At 39.4% G+C, this 19,080-nt stretch overlaps 1 protein-coding gene across 5 annotated transcripts in view; it reads right to left on the reverse strand.

Moving 5' to 3' along the window:
• Nucleotide 1: 1 nt before the first annotated feature.
• The window catches only part of sfxn5b (sideroflexin 5b), a 22,642-nt gene continuing 3,563 nt past the window's right edge, over nucleotides 2–19,080 (reverse strand). For 2 of the 5 annotated variants that reach the window (XM_024283377.2, XM_024283379.2), the window contains exons 2-13: nucleotides 16,679–16,747; nucleotides 16,141–16,218; nucleotides 13,681–13,707; nucleotides 13,422–13,596; nucleotides 13,225–13,278; nucleotides 10,863–10,919; nucleotides 10,472–10,537; nucleotides 7,223–7,309; nucleotides 6,729–6,844; nucleotides 6,505–6,590; nucleotides 1,933–2,050; nucleotides 2–1,754 (exon numbers count right to left, since the gene is read on the reverse strand). In XM_024283377.2, the coding sequence (XP_024139145.1) occupies nucleotides 1,677–1,754; nucleotides 1,933–2,050; nucleotides 6,505–6,590; nucleotides 6,729–6,844; nucleotides 7,223–7,309; nucleotides 10,472–10,537; nucleotides 10,863–10,919; nucleotides 13,225–13,278; nucleotides 13,422–13,596; nucleotides 13,681–13,707; nucleotides 16,141–16,218; nucleotides 16,679–16,747 (1,011 nt within the window). In that variant the 3' untranslated portion in view covers nucleotides 2–1,676. Of the gene's footprint in view, nucleotides 1,755–1,932; nucleotides 2,051–6,504; nucleotides 6,591–6,728; nucleotides 6,845–7,218; nucleotides 7,310–10,471; nucleotides 10,538–10,862; nucleotides 10,920–13,224; nucleotides 13,279–13,421; nucleotides 13,597–13,680; nucleotides 13,708–16,140; nucleotides 16,219–16,678; nucleotides 16,748–19,080 lie in introns of all 5 variants that reach the window. The other 3 variants (XM_024283380.2, XM_024283381.2, XM_036213826.1) reach the window with 3 other exon arrangements.

A 19,080-nucleotide genomic window follows, 5' to 3' on the forward strand; every position in this document is an offset into this window, starting at 1 on the left:
AAAGTGGTAACATGTTTATTCTGTATTGAAGAACAATGTATATAAATCAGCCTTATACAGTTTGGCTAGTAGAAATGAGCAATTATGTTATTTATAAAGGGTTAAAATAATCACTTTAGTTCTATATACAGTACAGTGGGTCTAAACCTAAACAACCAGGACGTACAAAAGACAATATTCAGTTGGCAATGACGCTTTATCAACAGTCAGTAGTGCAGAAAACCATCCCTAATACATGTTAAAACATGACATTTGAGCAAACTCATGAATTTGTGTGTTATAGAACAGAAACATGCCTCAAATCTATACAGCTGATCTGATTCATTCTTCCAAGAAGTCTCCAGGAGTATTTATAAACCTTTATCAACCAGCAGCTTTACTCCAAACTAGTTGCATGAGAAGTTGCATGTGATCTGTCAACTTTCAACTCGGAGAAAAGTACTTAGTTTGTCCACTAGAGGGCGCCAAACTCCAATCTTACAATACAAAACCAATAATTTCTGGCATGATAAGAGATGGTTTCTAATAAAAAATATATTAAAAATAGATAAGAAATATATCACAGATAATATAATTTAGAAAGTGGAGGGAAACAATCATTTTTTTTATGCTGTTCTGAGCATGCAGGTCATAAAAAGCTGGTTTTCAAACATCTACCTCTGTCAACCAGCTGCTGGAGACATAATTACGAACATATGGATGATCTGGGAGCTTTCCACAGTCATTTTTACTAAATCAGTCTTAGTCTCAGGACACAAAACATATCTGTAACATAAATGTCTTAGTTTATGTGAAATTATCCAAAAGGTAATCATTTTGGCTCAAATTTGTCTTTGATTTTTAAATTTATTTCACTTACGGATACATTTCCCTTAAGTTATACCAAAAAAATTGCTTTTTTAATGATATGCAAAACAAAAATGTAGAATTGTTATTTTTTTCAATAAAATTAATCTTGTTGTCAGTGGTACGAGTATAACTGTATTTCTTTTACGATCTCTGTCTGGTGATCTGACATTTGCTCTAACTTCATCTCTCAGTGTGACATCAAATCTGTCACACCTCCTAAGATCACAAAAGATTTTCTCACAGGTCTTCTATAATTCCTTCCTGCATCGAAGGAGAAGCCACAGATGAACCACAAAAGGCAGAAGAACCCTGCTAAAAAAAAAAAAACACAATACATATGAGGAGTCTTCAACCTGGAGAGAATGAGCACCTGGAAGTGGCAGTTTTTGCTCAGTCTGCAGAGATCTACACTTCATTGTTGTTTTGAGGTATTCTAACTGTGTGTGTGACCACTAACAAGCTTTGTGTTACTGTAGAAAGACCAGCTTTATCTGCACATCTGCAGAAGTCTTTTTGAGGTTACAGTTAATCCTGGTTATGTGAACTGCTCATTGTTCAGTAGATATTTTTAAAATCACATAGAAACATTTGCATTTTTGTTAAACAGCTGGAAGCAGAGTCTGAGACTGGATAATTGCTGGGATCTTGTGAAAACTAGAGAGCAGATTTAGTGACACTGAGTGCGAACACAGGGATTACAATCTGCACCGTGAACACACAGCAGCATATAGTTCCCATTAATCCCACCATGACTTCTTTCTGACAGTTATTCTCAGGACAGAATTATTTTCATCCCAGCGCGCCGTCCTCTCCTCGTGCGCCATCCATCATAAGCCCTTGTTGTAGGTCACCACCTTGCATTCGGTCGCCATGGCGATCTCAGGCTCAAGGCGAGACACCTCGATCTGCCGAAATACAGGGAGGAAAAAAAGAAAAAACGAGGGAGGAATTGTGTTTTTTACTCGCCGTTTTAGTCATTCTTTAATGAGGCGTAGAAAGAGTCGGGCCAACTGGAGTACATGTAATTGAAGCGGCTCAGCAGCTGCTCGCCGAGCCATCTGGCCCCGACGCGGCGTACTGTACCTGAGACATCTGGGGGAACAAGCTGATGGCCACGGGCAGGGAGACGGCGAACGTGAGCAGGCACACGGCGCTGTGGATGGGCAGCAACAATCTGCGGTTGCTCTGCAGGAACCGCAGCCTGCACAAGTCGGGACACAAAAGGAATGTGAGGCTGCAATGATCAACAGAAACTACTGCTGGATCTGCAGAAAAACAACCTGATGAGGAACCATTTATAAGAACCAACATTTTGTGGAAACGTAGTAAAGTCAGTTTAAGTTGGAACAGAAAAATCTACAACAAGTTATAGAACTAAATATTGAACCCAACATATAAATTGGATTTTTATTTTAGACCCGACGAAGCAAATATTACATTACAAAATAAAAGTTTTGAAATAGGTCAGCTATAAAAAAAAAAGATTTATTGCAAGATATTTTATTTTCTCCCCCAAAAATCAGAAAAAATAAAAATGATACAATTTTTCCAGACATTAAAGAGACTAAAAATCAGCGTTAAACTTTTTGGACATGTGTGAACATGAAGCAGAAGAAAAGCAGGTTTAAAGTAGTTAAAACCGAGAAAGAAGAGCTTAGACTGGAACAACACTCCAGAGGACGACATGTTCCTGCACCGTGTGGAACAAGAATTTCACACATTTTTACATAAAAAATGAAAAAAAAAATGATTCAACCACATTTGAAAAAGCTGTCATTCATAAAAGTATAAAAATAATAATAAAAATGTTTAACAATAAGATGCACTGACAGGTTGCATGGGTTAAAGCCAGGAATTGATTAAAAAAATGTAACAAATTAATCGCTAATTGGGAAAAGTTAATCGCGATTAATCGCACTTTTTTTTGTTTGTTATAGTATTTGCCGACCACTTATTATCTGCAAATTATCACAATATGAAATTATACATGTAGAATATTTATTTTAAATTCATGCTGTCAATCGATTAAAAAAGCGGACTCAATCAGGGCAAAGAGAAAGATTGTTTCTTGGCGAGTTGTATTATTAAATATTAACACGTTAATTCATTTTGATTAATCGCATGCATTTACGGATTCATTTTTTCAGCCCTAGTTACAGTTTTCTAGATTTTGTATTGAACCCAGCAGAAAGTTAAAGTCCTTCACAGTGAGAGAGTTAATACTTTCATGAAGTTTGTTAAGAAGATGTTAAACAAACTATGAAAGATGGTTGTTCCAGCTTGGCTTTACATGCTTTAGGTACCTTTGCATTGGGTGAGATTATTAGCATGGCCGTCAATTAAATAGTTACAGACATTTTTTTTTAATCTCCTTTTTGCGATGGATGGTTATTTCAGAGTTCTGCACACCTGGAGTAACATTTTATCCCGTTTATACCACGGTCATTTAAGAAAGATATAAATATTAAATAAATCGTTAGAACTTCAGTCCTGTTATAAATCTATTTTAGATTTTTTTTTTAGATTTTAGATCACATTGTCATGGTAACAGCTTCAGCATGCAGCGATTTTCTGCTATCTTGCTATTATAGTAAACTGTGGAATAAGGTATATTAACATTTAAAGTACGGTATTGATATTACATTTGTGTTCAATGCTTTTTTGGATTGCTCACAAAAGTGTTGCTACTGTTTTTTGAGCACTCTGGACCTGATGTTTTTTTTTTTAGTTTGTTATTTGTTCAAGATTGAAAAAAGATTACACCTCATGGTGTCAAGTAAAGGTTGGAAGTCTTTTATGATTAAATAAAAAACTTCATAAAGCCACCTTATTAGTTTTATTTTGATCTCTTATTGCGCCATAATGTCACAAACTTAAATAAAATACCTCAAAATGAGGCTTTTTAAAAAGCAAATATTAGGTCATAGATCATTCCGATTAATTAGATTAATTTATGACATGTCCCGATTAATTAATTGTACAAAAACATTAATTGTATGACAGCACTAATTATTAGGAAGAACAGTATCCATTTCCACTGTTACTGTATGCTGATGACAGTCCGTTCTATCCAAGTATTTAATTGACAGATTTTACCATTTTCAAGTGTTAGGGTGTGGTCTTCCATCAAGCACACTCTCAATTGATGAGAGTTGTTGCCATAGAAACGTTGACTCAGACAAATCACTGCAATCTGACGGCCTCCAGTTCCAAAATGGCAACATCCGTATTACAAAAAAAAGGGCAACTGAATTGACTTGATTTGTTTGGAGCTGGAAGTAAACCATGATGTGACACTCACTCGGTCCAGTACTCATGTACATATTCAGTACCATGGAAGTTCCCCAGAAGTCTCTGCACCAATATTCACTCGATAGGGGGATATAACCCACAATGCATTCCATTTGACCAATTTGTCATTTTAAATTTTTTTATATTTTAAACCAGCTAAGTTTTCATCCTCAGAAGACACCAGATTCATAGATATTCTTCATAAAATGTTCATTATTATTCACTTTGGCAAATAGGTGATATCATACTTGCCATATTAAAAAAAAAAAAACATAGAGAATTGGTCAAAATTGCATTAAAATCCAAATAACTGGAGAGTCCTGAACTTAGGGCGGGGGTCGGCAACCTGCGGCTCCGGAGCCGCATGCGGCTCTTCAAGCACTCCCTTGCGGCTCAGTGGCGCTTTTTCAAAAATGTTTTAGAAAAAATTTAAATTGTTGGAATGAAATACATTATAGCGATTTGGGTGGGAGCAGAGCCACAGATTACTGGCAGCTCAAATCTAGACATCACTTGTGTCCCATACATTGTACGATCCTTCGTGATTGGAATAAGAAGCACACTTGCAGGCCATGGAGACCAGCTGGTGTCAACATTCTGACTACCATTTTTTTAACAGCCCCGAACCACATAACAGTCGACACTGTGAGGAGACTCACTCATACACACACCACTCTCACTCATGGTGCCGGTAAAACACTCAAGTCCCATAATGCAACACAAGAACAGACACTAACTCCACCCACTAACAAGGAACTATTTCTAAATTAACAGTCAGGCTGCCACAATATTTTTGTTTTAATACGATTTCTGTAGGAGGACAAACATGACACAAACATCCTTTACGTTTTCCAGTTGTTGTGAGATGAGTGTAGATGCTTCCACGCCGTCTGAGTCAGCGCACAGCAGAATTCCTGCCCGTGCGTCTGGAGCGCACGTGAGCGCACGTTGCTACGCGGGTTTTGAAGTCGGGTCACGAGCTCCACGTACAAATCGGCACGCATTGAGCGCGCTGAATCTTCAATCCGGTTCAAGATTTCCACGCACAGTCGCAGCAGCTCAGAGCTGTAACTGTGCGTGGAAATCTTGAACCGGATTGAAGATTCAGCGCGGGAGCTGCTTGTGGGCGGAGTCTGCTTCAAAGCACAGAAGTACCAAACGTGATCACGAAGGAGAAATGAATCATTACGGTTTGTGTCCGGTCAGGTTAATATGACACCAAGATGAGATGAGCGCTAATGAACAGTAGAAGAAGAATAGAAGAAGAATCTCCTCCCCGCCACTGCGTGCGTGACCGCGCTGCTCCGGTGTGGATATCACCTGCTGAGCGCGGCGATGTGCAGGTCTCACACACCGGCCGCGTGCGGTGCGTGGCGGGGAGGAGATTCTCCTTCGATTGTATTTTTACTGTTCATTAGCGCTCATCTGCATCTACAACAGGGAGAACCGAAAGTAAAAGTGTTGAAAATCCCCCAAATCTTTCTGAAGACTTTTGTTTTCACAACTCTGTCCTTTTAAATGTCTGACTATAAGACTCACGCGCGCTCCAGACTTGGAGGGCAGGAATTTAGGTGTTCACGCGCTTATATTGACTCTTCATTGAAAGTGTTGATTGACGCGGCCAGTGTGGAAGCACCTTAAAGGTGCACGTTACATTTTTGTGGGTTTTTTTTTTAATCCTCAAAATAAAAATGACATCAAAAATCGTATTTCTTTATTGCATTTCTTTAATTTCATCAAAGCAATGAAACAAACTGTAATTCATTCATATTGTAGTGATGGTCTCAGACACGCGGTGGGCTTGCTGTCGGTCTGGCAGCGCAAGGAATTGTGGGTTACCCATTCTTTTGCCTGTCTGACTGGAATTGGATTTAAGTTTGGGTTTTCGTCAACGTGTTTTGTTGTCTGACTGTTGAACATTTATTGAACATTTGTGATTTTGTCCTGTTATGTTTGAATTCTTCCTGCACCTGGAGTGAGAATGAGGGAGAGACTGATCAGGACCCCCTCTCGTTGTGTCATTGAGGGATGTCAAAATAAAAGCTCAAATGTTCATTATGAGGCTATTCAGCTTTTGTCAGATAGTTTGACGCTGCAATGTCTCACCAACTTGTCGTGAGGCCAAAAATGTAGCTTATATGACACGAGGACACGCAGCAGGAGAAATAATCGTTTATTCGACACATTTCCCCGTGTTACTTACAGTGTAAGACTTTTATAAGCTGTTTCAATTTATGCGGCTCCAGACACATTTGGTTTTTATAGTATTGGTCCAAAGTGGCTCTTTCAACATTTTGGGTTGCCGACCCCTGACTTAGGGGTTTGGGAGTCATGAGGTGATTTGGATACGGAAAAGCTGCATACCTCTCAAAGTATGACATGATGATGGGGGGCAGGACAAAGATCGGCATCGGAAGGACCACGCGTGTGAAGGCTGTCTCCATGATTGCCTGAGGGCAGTAAGGAGAATTTCATATCAAACACTTTGTAATGTTTCATCGCAGGTAGAAATTAAAGTCCGGTTGTTATCAGTTCTGTCAGTACTTTAAAAAAACGAATGCTTCAGAGAAAGCTAAGAAGCCGCTTACATGTCTCGCAGCGATTTTTGAGGATCCCACCACGTTGCCTTTGTCATCCAGGACATCCACACCTTCAGACAGCTCATTGTGCCTCATCAGACCCACGTTACAAATGTTTGCACTCGCTGTGGAGAAGAAAATCTCATTTTTTTTTTACATAGAACTAATAATAACTTTCATCTATTGTCAACAAATAAATAAGAGGGGTGTAGCCAGGGCCAGCCCCAGGCATAGGCGAGCAAGGCAGCCGCCTAGGACACCATCTGCTGGAGGGGGCACAAAATTGCAATGATTTTTTTTCTTTTCTTTTTTTTTTTTACAATTTGACAGTATAAAATGTAAAAAAAAATAACAATAATTAAAACCATAAATAAAATAAATGAAAAGTTTGATATAATCAAATCATGTTTCGCCTAGGGTCCCATGCACCCCAGGGTGTGGTGTGCTTGTGGGAGATTCTGACTGAAACATTCTAGCACAAAGTCCTTTTGAAACCAACCTACGGCGGGGAAGGGGACAAATCTCTGCACGATCATTCTGGTCGCAGGACTCAGCCTGTTGGCCCGCTGAATCAGCACATTCAGTCCCACCTGCAACATAGCAGATCCCACAGGAAGCAGTTAAAGAAATCTCAGTAAGTTGTTGTTCATCTTTTGGCGTATCAGCTCTTTACTGATTGATGCAGGTGGTTTGGCAGAGAGTTTACGCTAGATGCTCTTCCTAACACATTCAGTCTAGGGGTCGTGACAAACTCACCATCAGTCCAAGTTGGGGGTTTCTCTGGAGCCCCCAAATCTGTGGGGCCCTGACCCTGAACACTTTATAAAAGTGTGTAAAATACATTTCGTGCCCATTATTATTTAATTTTGTAATAAAAAAAAAAAACACACTCCAAAGTAAAATTTGCTTTAGGTCCACTAACTTGTTCCATAAATGCAGTTTATACATTTGACCCTATTAATTTCATCGATATTTTCAAAAATCGCTGTATTTTGGATTCTTGACATTGATTCTGTCTACTAGTGGACTAATGAAATAGTCTGCTAGTATTTAGTTCAATAGACTCTGTTTTTGCCCGTTATTAAAACCTGTTGCACATGGATCCAAACGCCTCCGCTACTTCGTCACAGATTAATACAACTGCTATATAGGGCCCCATTTTATTTTTCGCCAGGGCTCCCCCAAACTGCTAAGCCCACCACGGATTGTGTAGATCGCTTAGGCAGTAGTGTAAAAGGGTCTTCCCCATGACACCCTCATGACACCCTCTAGAAATCAATTTCCCCCATGTACTAAACTTGTAACTGAGCCGCAAAGAAATCTCAGCAAGTAGAAGAACAAAATGAAAAGCAAAGTCAAGCTGTAGAGCATAAAAACAGACAATGACTCTGCACTTTTTTTTAGTATGACCTAGTTTAGAATTATTTTTAGGTCTTGTTTTTCTGGTGACCTTGAAACCTTTTAGAGTCTGAAGGGTTTATATGGCTGCAGAGTCCTGCATCAAAGCCTCTGGATGCATTCTGTTGTTAACAGACTCCTATCTTGATGTTCCTCAGTTTGCCCACAAATATATTTTATAGAAACTATTTTATACACAAGTGTCATGTCTGTTTGTACTGGCTTTTGTCTTATCAGCCAACATGTAAATAGAACCTCATGATCGGTTTATTTACACTGTAGAACCATGGAAAACTTTGGACGAGGCTTGGAAACGGGTTAAAGATTTACTCTCTGGTGAAGATCGTGTTTGGAATCTGGATAGTTCCAGTATTTCTTGCATTTTTCTGTTGCACGGGTAATGCTAGGTTGGGGTTGTGAGGGCTGTAAGCTAGCAGGAAAGAGGGTAAGCAAAGGTATGATGGGAAAAGCGGGAGGGCTTACGCTAGGTTCACACTGGATGCGGAAGCACCGCGGAGCGGAGTGCGCACGGCATCTGCTCTCTCCTGCAATTCCACGATGGTCAAAAGGTACTTTTTTGTTTTTGCCATCATAGGTAAATTAATAACCTAAAAATATTACTCCACGTTTCTGCTACGAAGAACTGCTCTCTGCCTCTCTCTTGTTATTTTTTTATACCCCAAAACCAAGCCCTGCCCCCGGCTCTGGAGTTGACCCACTACACTGGTCTGTGTGGGCATGTGTCTGTCTTGTTTTTGTGTGTGTGTTGTGATTGAATGATTACTTTCATCTCTACAGTCTGTTTAGATTCAAAAATATGATTGCATTTGTCAATCGCAGTGTTTCATTGTGAAGAATTGGTTATAATTTGCAAATAAATCAGATTTTCTCGTGTATCCGCGGAGGACCGCGGTGCTCCACGCCTGGTGTAAACCACACCATAGGTTAACGAAGGCGCCAAATGGAAGCGGCCTCTATTCAGTGCCACTTCACAGCGCTTCTGTGTCCAGTGTGAACCAGGGGTTACTCTATACGGGGGGTCTGGAACCTGGGGCTCCAGATCCACATGTGGCTCTTTTATCTCTCCATGGTGGCTCCTTGGCCAAACATAAAATAAGTCAGAGACACTGCTGACTCAGCCATGTCAACCTTCTTAGTCTGCAGCTCCCTGCTAATGGCTGCTTAACCAAAACTACCTCAAGAAAACAAACAAACAAAGCCTGCAAACTAAGACTACCAAGGTCCAACCCCAAACTAAAATAACAAAACCCAGCAGTGTAAGACTGCTGAAGACAAAGAGGGGAAAAAGAACAATACGTAACTAAATAAAAGAAAATTAAAATATTTTTTTAAAGTAAGGATTAGTTAATTAGGATTGATTTAATTTATAAATTGATGTCTGAGGTGTACATAGAAGATAAACTATGTAGGTTTTTACATCCTGTTGACCTGAAGATGCCTTGTTTGCTCATCACTACCTCCAGAATGAACAGATTTTAGATGCAAAGCAAAACTTTGGTAAAAAGTTTGATCTTTTACGAGTTAAAAAAAACAAATTATCTTATGCTGCACATCATTTGTTACTAGCAGCCCAGAGCTGTACTGTTTGGAACAGATCATCATTTATTTTGAAAATAAGTAAAAATAAATAAATATAAACAAAAGAAATCCCATTTTGAGAGATGATAGGTTCTTTTTATATTTTTGGTTTTGTTTGTGTCAAAAAATAGATTAAATTCATATTTATTATTAAAAAAATAAAGTCATGAATACAAAACCAAATTTCTTAATGGCTAAAGTAAGACTCTATGGCTCCTTCTAGGTTTTGATCAATAGAAAACAAGCCCAAATGGCTCTTTTACTGTTAAAGGTTGCCGACCTCTGTTCTATGTCAATGGTCCTGCCCACAACTCAGAGGCAAATTTCAGAAAAAATTCTGGCAATTTGCAAAAAACTATGTTCTAGAAAATGACAGGTTTTTTTTCATTTTGCTAAAACCCACTGGATAAACTTTTACAGTAGATCAAAAGATGATCAGAGAGGGATTTCAATATATTAAAAATGTAAAAAGCATTGCCAGAGCTTCTACAGATGTCAAGTCATGCAGAGCTTTATAGATGTTTCACTACATGAAGGGGAACAAGATGTTGTGTCTAGATGGACCAAGGTGGTTTCAGAGATAATGCAGCATAACCCACCAACACATAGCAATAAAACCATATGACCAGACGACTGCAGACTGTCTTCTAACAAGACTTTCAAAGCATTGATGCAAACAGGAATGTGTTCTGCACTCGTGTTTGTTGTAGAAAAACATTAAAATAGAAAATGTCCATGAAGACAAACACACTCACTGCGATGGAGACAGCACTGGTCACTGCCCCCGCATAACCAAGGAGAAACTTGGAAGTTGAAGCTGGCTGAAAATAGAAGAAAGAACAACTCTTAAAACACATCTCTGCAGACTAATTATGTGTAGAAAAGAGTTGAATGACAGTGTGAGTTTATGAATTGTTTCATGTGTTTTCAATTGCAACAAAGTTCATTTAATATAAAAATATCACATATATAAATAACCAAAAATAAGTCACTATCAGATTCAGAGAGTATACATCCTTGCACTTCTTTGATATTCGTATTTTTCATTTTACAAACTAAACAGTCAATGCTTGAAACGGAAAACTTCATAATGAGAATGTCTATAATACAGTAGCATAATAGACAGTATCATAGAATAGTTTCTACCTTGGTTGCGTTGCGGTTGGCGTAGTTCACACAGGCGTTGTGACTCTGGTTCAGCCACTAAAGAAGAAAAAAAATTAAACCAACTAAGTATTTTAGAAAAAAATGTTAGATTATTGTCCTATAACTCAATTTTTATTACTCAAAGTAAATGGTGTTTATTTATAAAGCACTTTTTTACCTTCCTTGTACAGTCACCCATGCAAACACAAACTAACACATTAATGGCGGCTCTGATGCCAAACACCGACACCAACCCATAACTGCCAGGACCAATGTAGCTTCAGTGTTTTGCCCAAAGACACTTCAACGCATGGCAGAAACCGAACCTAGAATCTTCTGATCAGAGGTCGACCACTCTACCTCTGCACCACAGCAGAGTGTGTTATTTAAAACACGAACGGTCATTAAATGGTTGAATCAGATGTAAAGACTATTCTAAAGGCCGTGTCCCGCTACATGTTCTACGTACTGGTCAAATGTGGATACACGTGGAAAAAGTTGTGGTCTTTATATGTGAAATTTTCACATATGTAATTCTAATGAACCATGTTAAAACCACAGAAGAAGTACGTATAAACCACCTAAAATCAGACAAACCCGCACGTCATTGAATTTCTTCACTTTGACATTCAGAACACTGGCCAGAAATCCCATTGTGTCAGCACCCGATGCAGGCCATCGAGATGCTTTGTTTTAATGAAACACTGGGAATCCCAAGATCGGATCAATAATCGTTATAAACCACCTATCTTGACTGGATGGATCCAAATGAGTCTGATCAGGCTAGATTATTCTGAATGGTGTGTTTACATGACAGGTTTTTATTCTGATCAGGCCTTCATTCCGATTACTTGTTTCCATGTAGATGCAGGTATTGAGGGGTGAAAGATCTGCCAATTAATATACTCTACACATAAAAGGCAAATCATACATGAACCATGCGTGATTATTGCACTGTTCCCATGTAAGTCTTTAGTGATTTGTGTGAATTACGGTTCTTTATTATTCATGTGTGCTATTTGTACTTTTGTCATTCGTCGATATGCACAGATGTCCATCTAGGGTCTCGGCTGACGTGTCTGAATTTGGTTTTGAACTGAAAAAACACTGTTCAATACGTGTTTGACAATTCTGTTTGGTTACCCTTTAAGTACAAAATTTGTTTTTGAGTCCCAAATCCTGGTGCTACCACCGCCATCTTTTCACAGACAACAGCTTTCCTGTTCTGTAGTACAGATTTCCCTCAAATGTTTCTTCATTGGACTAACAGGCCAGCAAAACCGGCTCAACAAAATAATTGAAGGGAGAATGGGAGAAGGTTGGAACCAACTGTCACATCATTTGCAAAAATGGGACCTAGTGCCTCCTTGCTTAACATTAACATCAACATTGAGGGTTAAAATACCAAAATGGTGCAGAAACAACTTTGAAGGCTTGAGATTTATCACGAATACCATCTTTCTTCTGAATAAATGGTCACATACATTCAGAATAATGGGTCAGGATCAGTGGTGTCAAACTCAATCACACAGGGGGCCAAATCCAAAACACACCTTAGGTCGCGGGCCACATAAGATAAACCTTTACTGAACACTATAAAACTACATATTTAAAACTCTAACTTTGTAACATAATTATGAACAAGATATATAGCATTACCTGCGAAAATGCTAGTGTGAATTTGGCTGCTGAAGATGCTAGTGCTGATAGCTGAAGATGCTGAAATTAACTGCTAAAAACGCTAAAGCTGATAGCCGGCTAAAATATTAACTGAATGCCAAATTAGCCTAAAAAACAAACATAAAACTTAGCCAAAACAGCTAGCATGTAGCTAAAAAAAATGGCTAAACTTCAAAATATCCTGAAAAACTGAAAAAAAGCCTAAATTAGCCAAAGCAGCTACCATTTAGCTTAAATATCAGCTAAACTCCAAAACAGACTAAAAAAAACCTTAAATGCCAAAATAGTCCAAAAAGCGAGCAGAATGTCAAGTTTTAAAACTTTAAAACCGTAATTTAACATACTTACGAATAATAAAAAGGCAGGAATATTATTCCAGAATAAATCAACTTAAACCTTAAAAATATATTTTGTCAAAATTATACAAGTTAAAATAAGTGCAAGATAACATAACAATAAAATAAAATTATCTGGAGGGCCGGATATAATTACCCAGGCGGCCGGATTCGGCCCCCGGGCCACGACTTTGACACATGTGGTCTAGATGTTACCTTTACTTACGGTTTGAAAGTCAATTTCAGTTTTTAGCATGTTAAAAAATTCTGAAATGCAGACCCAAAAATACAGACTACATGTCTACGAAACCTACAATGACAGCGGGCAGAATGTGCATTTCCAATACCTGCCATATAATGGTAGACACCACGGTCTGGTTTGGGAGAAGGAGGCCAATGACCTAGATGAAACCAAGGAACAAGAGCTTATTTTTGTTCAAAATAAGTTCAATGTCTCATTTCATCGGTTCCCAAACGTGACTATGTTCATGAATAGCCGCACTGAAATGTGTGATTACAATGAGAGTTTGCACATGGGACTTACAATTGGTGTTCCAAACGGTACATAACCTGCCCAGTGAAAACATGAGTGTCAGTGAGAAACATGGAGGCTGAATGAACCAGCTGGAACAAACTGCACAAAGATCTTCATCTGAGGTCGTACCTGACATTCGAAATGGCATGAAGATCTTCTCACCTGTGTCAGGGTGAATGATGGCCTGCGTGCAGAGAGCATGAGAGCTCCTTAAGCTGGAGAGTGGCTAACCTGAGCCAGGTTCCAGCAGACCTGATGGTCGACTTACCTGTTTGATCTTCTGAGCTTCCCACAGCTGATCAGGAGAGCATCACAGAATTACAGAAGATATGTGAACAGGCATTAGAATGATTAGCGACAACATACAAGCTTGCACTTCTGAACAACGGCAAAAAACAAAGTGATTAAAATGTAATACTTTAATTGAAGTCTAAATATCTTTTTGGACAACATTCATTTTCAAAAGTGGTTTAATCTCTTTTGGGGTGATGTGGCTGCTGAAGCTAACCCAGTATCCAAAGGGGGGAAGGCGAGGTACACTCTGAACAGGTCGCCAGTCTATTGGAGGGTCACACAATCACATTCACACCCAGGAGCAATTTATGTCTCGTTTCCAGCAAGATTTTTTGAGCATTTCCATTATAAAATGGACCCATTAAGAAGTACCGATTCGTACCGTTTTTGGTCCTCTGTTGGTTGTAGGTCCACAGAAAAATGGAACGGGCCAGTTAGAGCGGAGCTACTGTCGTCACTAGGGCTTGGTGTCAATTATAATTTCCACAAATTCACAAAATAACTTTGCCTGGTGCTGCGCCCCTCCGTGCCTGACCCATCCTCTGTCGAAGATTGGTGGAGGGGGTCGCTGCTTCTTTAAAACTTTAAGGATGCAAAAGCAGCAAAACAAGCCTTCAGGGACAGCTTTAAGGTCAAACAAGGAATGAAGAGGAGAAAAAAACAGGCTCAGAGCAAAGTCTGTTTTAATTACATTCAAAATCGCTGCCCCCCTCTATTTTGGTCTAAAAAATAGTATTGTATTTTTGTTGGAAAAGAATAATTTACTGACAATGTAACTATTTTTCTTTCTTTTCCTCTTTTTAAACCCTTAACAATGGAAATATTTAAACGTTAAACACTGGAGACGTCTTTCAAAACATCAACCATGCCAATAGAACCGTCTAAAATGTTGATTCAGCGGTTAATGCCGCTGCCTGTCACTTCAAGGGTTGGGGTTCACCTCCCGGTTAAGGAGAAATGTTATTATTCTTAATTTTTTAGGTAGTTATTATTTAATCATTGACAATTAAAATAAATACTTATTTCAACATATTCCAGGCAGCTGCGACACTTCTTTTTAGTCGGGCCGTAGTATTTGTGTGTGTGTGCGACAGATTATTAGAAAAAGAAAAAATGTCTCTAAAATGTATAATTTCTAAATGTAATCATAATAAACAAGAATCCACGATTTTAGAAAATGTATTAGCAGCATACTTGTAACATTAGACAGCTGGTTGCTAAATATTCTGCATTATTATTATTATGGTCTGTGGGAACAACTATTGCAATAAATCCATATTTGAAGTAAAGACTCCGTGATGATTTCTTTTATTTTGGAGTCAAAGACTCTTATGTTTCCTCACTGGTATTTTTCTGCAAAAAAAACTTTCCAAACACGATTTTCTTAAGTTGTCCGTAAAACCACTTTAAGAAAGTAGTGGCTGGATTTTTGACATGTGACCGAGCTTCTTGACACGCGTTAAGAATGAATCGGATGTGGTGGAGAGAATCCAGCAAATTTTCAAAACTGAACTTCCTTCAGGACCAGATTATAAATAAAACTGAAAAAAAATTTTTTTTCTTTGTGACCCGGAACCAGTGTTGGCTTGCGGCCCGGGTTGGGAACACTGGTTTAGAGCGTTTTAATGATGGTTGCTGTAGCAAGATCCTCGTATGCAAAAATAGTCTTTCTGTGCTGCTTTATTGGTTTTGATGTGAAAAGTGACAATTTACAGCCAGAAAAAATAGTTTTATTTGATATTTCCTTTCATTAGTTGTGTTCAGAAGGTTTGTGCCAGTTTCCTTATGCTCCTAATTCTTAATCTTTTTGTAATTTAGTTCCAGCACAAGATCTCCACACTGCAGTTTTTACATTTAAAACTCACTCAAACCCAAGTTACACGGCTTATTTCACATGGACCTTAAGGACGAAATGTCTAGTAGATGTCTAATCTATTTCACATCACTATTCATCAAAGATGAAAAGATAAACACTTTAAAGCAATTTATTGATCAGAGGATAGAATGTTTTGCCCTGAAGCTTAAATTAGTTTGCCTCATCTGCCGTCTCTGAATCAAAAATGACATTAATATTCAAAACAGATATAGAACTACAGACAGAACCTGTTTTTTTTTTTTGCCAAAAAGCCTAACATTAACTCCTGTAGGTCAAATGAAAAAACAGCAAGAGGAAAAAAAAAGAAAACTGTAAAAAAAACTGGATTATAGTAAATTGGGTAATTTGTTCTTCAGCATATCCCATCAGGGGTCGCCACAGCCAATCAGCTTTCACCAATCCGCACATTTAGTTTGGTAGAGAGTTTTACGCCGGATGCCCTTCCTGCTACAACCCTGTATTTGATCCGGGCTGGGGACCGGCACAGGGACACCCAATACGGTTGTCAACTATTGAACACACTGATCCCATAGTTTGAAATTCATCATATAAACTCACCTGAAGATCAGAAACTCCAGGAGGAAGTGTGCCGTGTTTATAGTCATCAAGAAGTTTGATGCATTCTTTTAACCGCTTCTGCAAACAACAGTAACATAAATATATTTGATTGTAAATAAATTACATTTTAAAAAATGGATAATGATAGCTGATTTTTCTGACTTTGTAAATACAAAATGATTAATCACATTTCATAGAAAGCTCTACCTGTATTGTCAATAGATCTTACAGTAAGATAATGAAAACTATTAGAATGACCAGTTAGGTCAATAAGATCAGAAAATACTAAATACGTTCACAGAATCAGTAAAAAGATGAATTATCCAACAAGTGATGTTTTTTTTATGCTTCTCCTAAATAAAGGGTATATGCTAATCAAAAAATTAAATTTAATTTTGTCAGAAAATAAGACAAAACTTAAACCTGGAAAAAGGGACATTTTGCAAAATGTAAAAAATAAACAGAATTTCATCCTAGAATTTGTCATAAAGACACAAACAGGAAAAAGCACATCCACGTTATAGAAATCCAGATTCACCTCAGACACAAACAGGGTGCTGGGGTCGATGACGTCAATGAAATGTCTCAGACGACCAAGAAACGTATTCTGTGAAGACAGAGTGAGAATGTCAATGATTAGGTAAAGCAGTAAGAAGTCAACCTTTTTTGCTCAAATTAATTAGTTTTAATCAATCTAAATTCTACAATCTACAATCATCTACACAACATACAAAAATGTGTCGAAATGTTGCAGTTCTACTTGTGTTACACACCTCCCTTCAACTGTTTGTAAATGAGTTCAAGTTTGAGTTAGTTTACAGCGTTACTACTTTCTCACTTCTTACTGTACAGTTAATTTTTAACATTTAGAAACTTTTTAAAAATTTTTCTTTAACAAAAGAGGCACAATGGAGGGATAAGTGAGCCACAAGTTGCCGACCCGTTAGCATTAGCCACCCTATGGGAAATCCCACTAAGTGTTAGCATCAAGCTGGCGGACTTTAGATTTATGTGTTAAATCGATTTATACTTTTATGAATCGATTATTGATCTGTTAAGCTTAAATTGATTCAAATCAATTTATCGATTTTATCAACCAACCCTTGGTCTCTACAGCCTATCAGGGCGCAGAACACAAGGCAGTGTTAAAAAACAGAAAAGGGATGCAAAATTGCACTGGAAAAAAAGAGTAAACTGCAAAATAGTCAGCAAACACTGCACTGGAACACTATCAACCCTATCTCTCCACAATCTGATTCCATGTTGGATCAGATTGTTGGTGTCAGAATCACCTGAGACAAAAGATTGGTGGAAGAACGGTCACACTTATGTGCAACCAAGCAGGTGACCAGCATGAGGAGGAGGTGTTGAACCGCTATAGCTCTTTGTGGTATTTATACATACTACTGAGGCTGCTGTGAGTTGAATGAACAGCCCAAATGACAATATATTTTGGATTCTTTAAATCAATCAATCCATCAAACCCCAACAGGAGTCAGTGGCAGAAGAAGCTGGAGAAGAAGAATTTTTTAATGGGCACAGCCAACACGCTCATGTCTGCTGCTTATTCCATGAACACCTGTTCCTTATGTCACCCACTGCACATTGAAGCCACCAGAGCAAGGAGACCCACTGCATGAGTAGCCCACCTGCGCAGGGAGGCCCACTGCATGAGTCAGCCACCTGCACGAGGAGGCCCAATGCATGAGTAGCCCACCTGCACGAGGAGGCCCTCTGCACATTGAGGCCACCTGCGCAAAAAGGATCAATGCATGAGTAGGCCATCTGCGCGAGGAGGCCCACTGCATGAGTAGGCCACCTGCGCGAGTGGGCCCACTGCATGAATAGGCCCCTGCGCGAGGAGGCCCAAGGCACAATGAAGCCATCTGCGCGAGGAGGCCCACCGCATGACTAGCCCACCTGTGCAAGGAGGCCCACTGCATGAGTCAGCCACCTGCACGAGGAGGCCCAATGCATGAGTAGCCCACCTGCACGAGGAGGCCCACTGCACATTGAGGCCACCTGCACGAGGAGACCCACTGCGTGAGTGGGCCCAGTGCGCGAGGAGGCCCGCTCCATGAGTAGGCCACCTGCGCGAGGAGACCCAAGGCACAATGAAGCCACCTGCGTGAGGAGGCCCACTGCATGACTAGCACACTTGCGCGAGGACGCCCACTGCATGAGTCAGCCACCTGCACGAGGAGGCCCACTGCATGAGTCAGCCACCTGCACGAGGAGGCCCACTGCATGAGTCAGCCACCTGCACGAGGAGGCCCAATGCATGAGTAGCCCACCTGCGCGAGGAGGCCCCCTGCACATTGAAGCCACCTGCGCGAGGAGGCCCACTGCACAATGAAGCAGCACAGGATTTGTTTCATAGAAACACTGAAATAACAAAGAAATATCCACCAAGCTCACTGTTTAGTGTCTTTGTTGTCCTCGTCTTAGCTGGTATCTGGCTCACAAGTGTGCAGCTATGCTAGCTCCAATATTGCTCACCATTTTTGTTACACCACTTATGTTAGGTAGGGGGTTGTGAAGGGCTGTAAAATAACGGGAGACCGTGTAAACAGATGGGTGACGGGAAGTGGGGGTGGAGTAACTCTCCTCCAACAGGCCCACCCACAACTTAGAGGTGAATTTCTAATGAGTTCCTGCCATTCTGCAGAAACTATGTCCTGGAAAATGACACGTTTTTAAAAACTGCAAAATCCTAATTAAGAGACCACTGGAAAGGCTTTGAAAATAGGTCAGAGTGTGAGTTTAAAGGGGTCCTACCATGAAAATTCTACTTTTTGAGGTTTTAAGTCCATTTTACTGTTCATTCCTCTCTTTAAAGAACCCCAAACCGGTATCAGGGTTCAGACCTCACCATAGCACTGAAACTGCACTGGTCAGAGTTACTAATGACTTGCTATTGGCTTCAGAAAAGGGACTAAT

The sequence above is a fragment of the Oryzias melastigma genome, linkage group LG10 (genome assembly GCF_002922805.2).
Source record: "Oryzias melastigma strain HK-1 linkage group LG10, ASM292280v2, whole genome shotgun sequence".
NCBI lineage: Eukaryota > Metazoa > Chordata > Actinopteri > Beloniformes > Adrianichthyidae > Oryzias > Oryzias melastigma.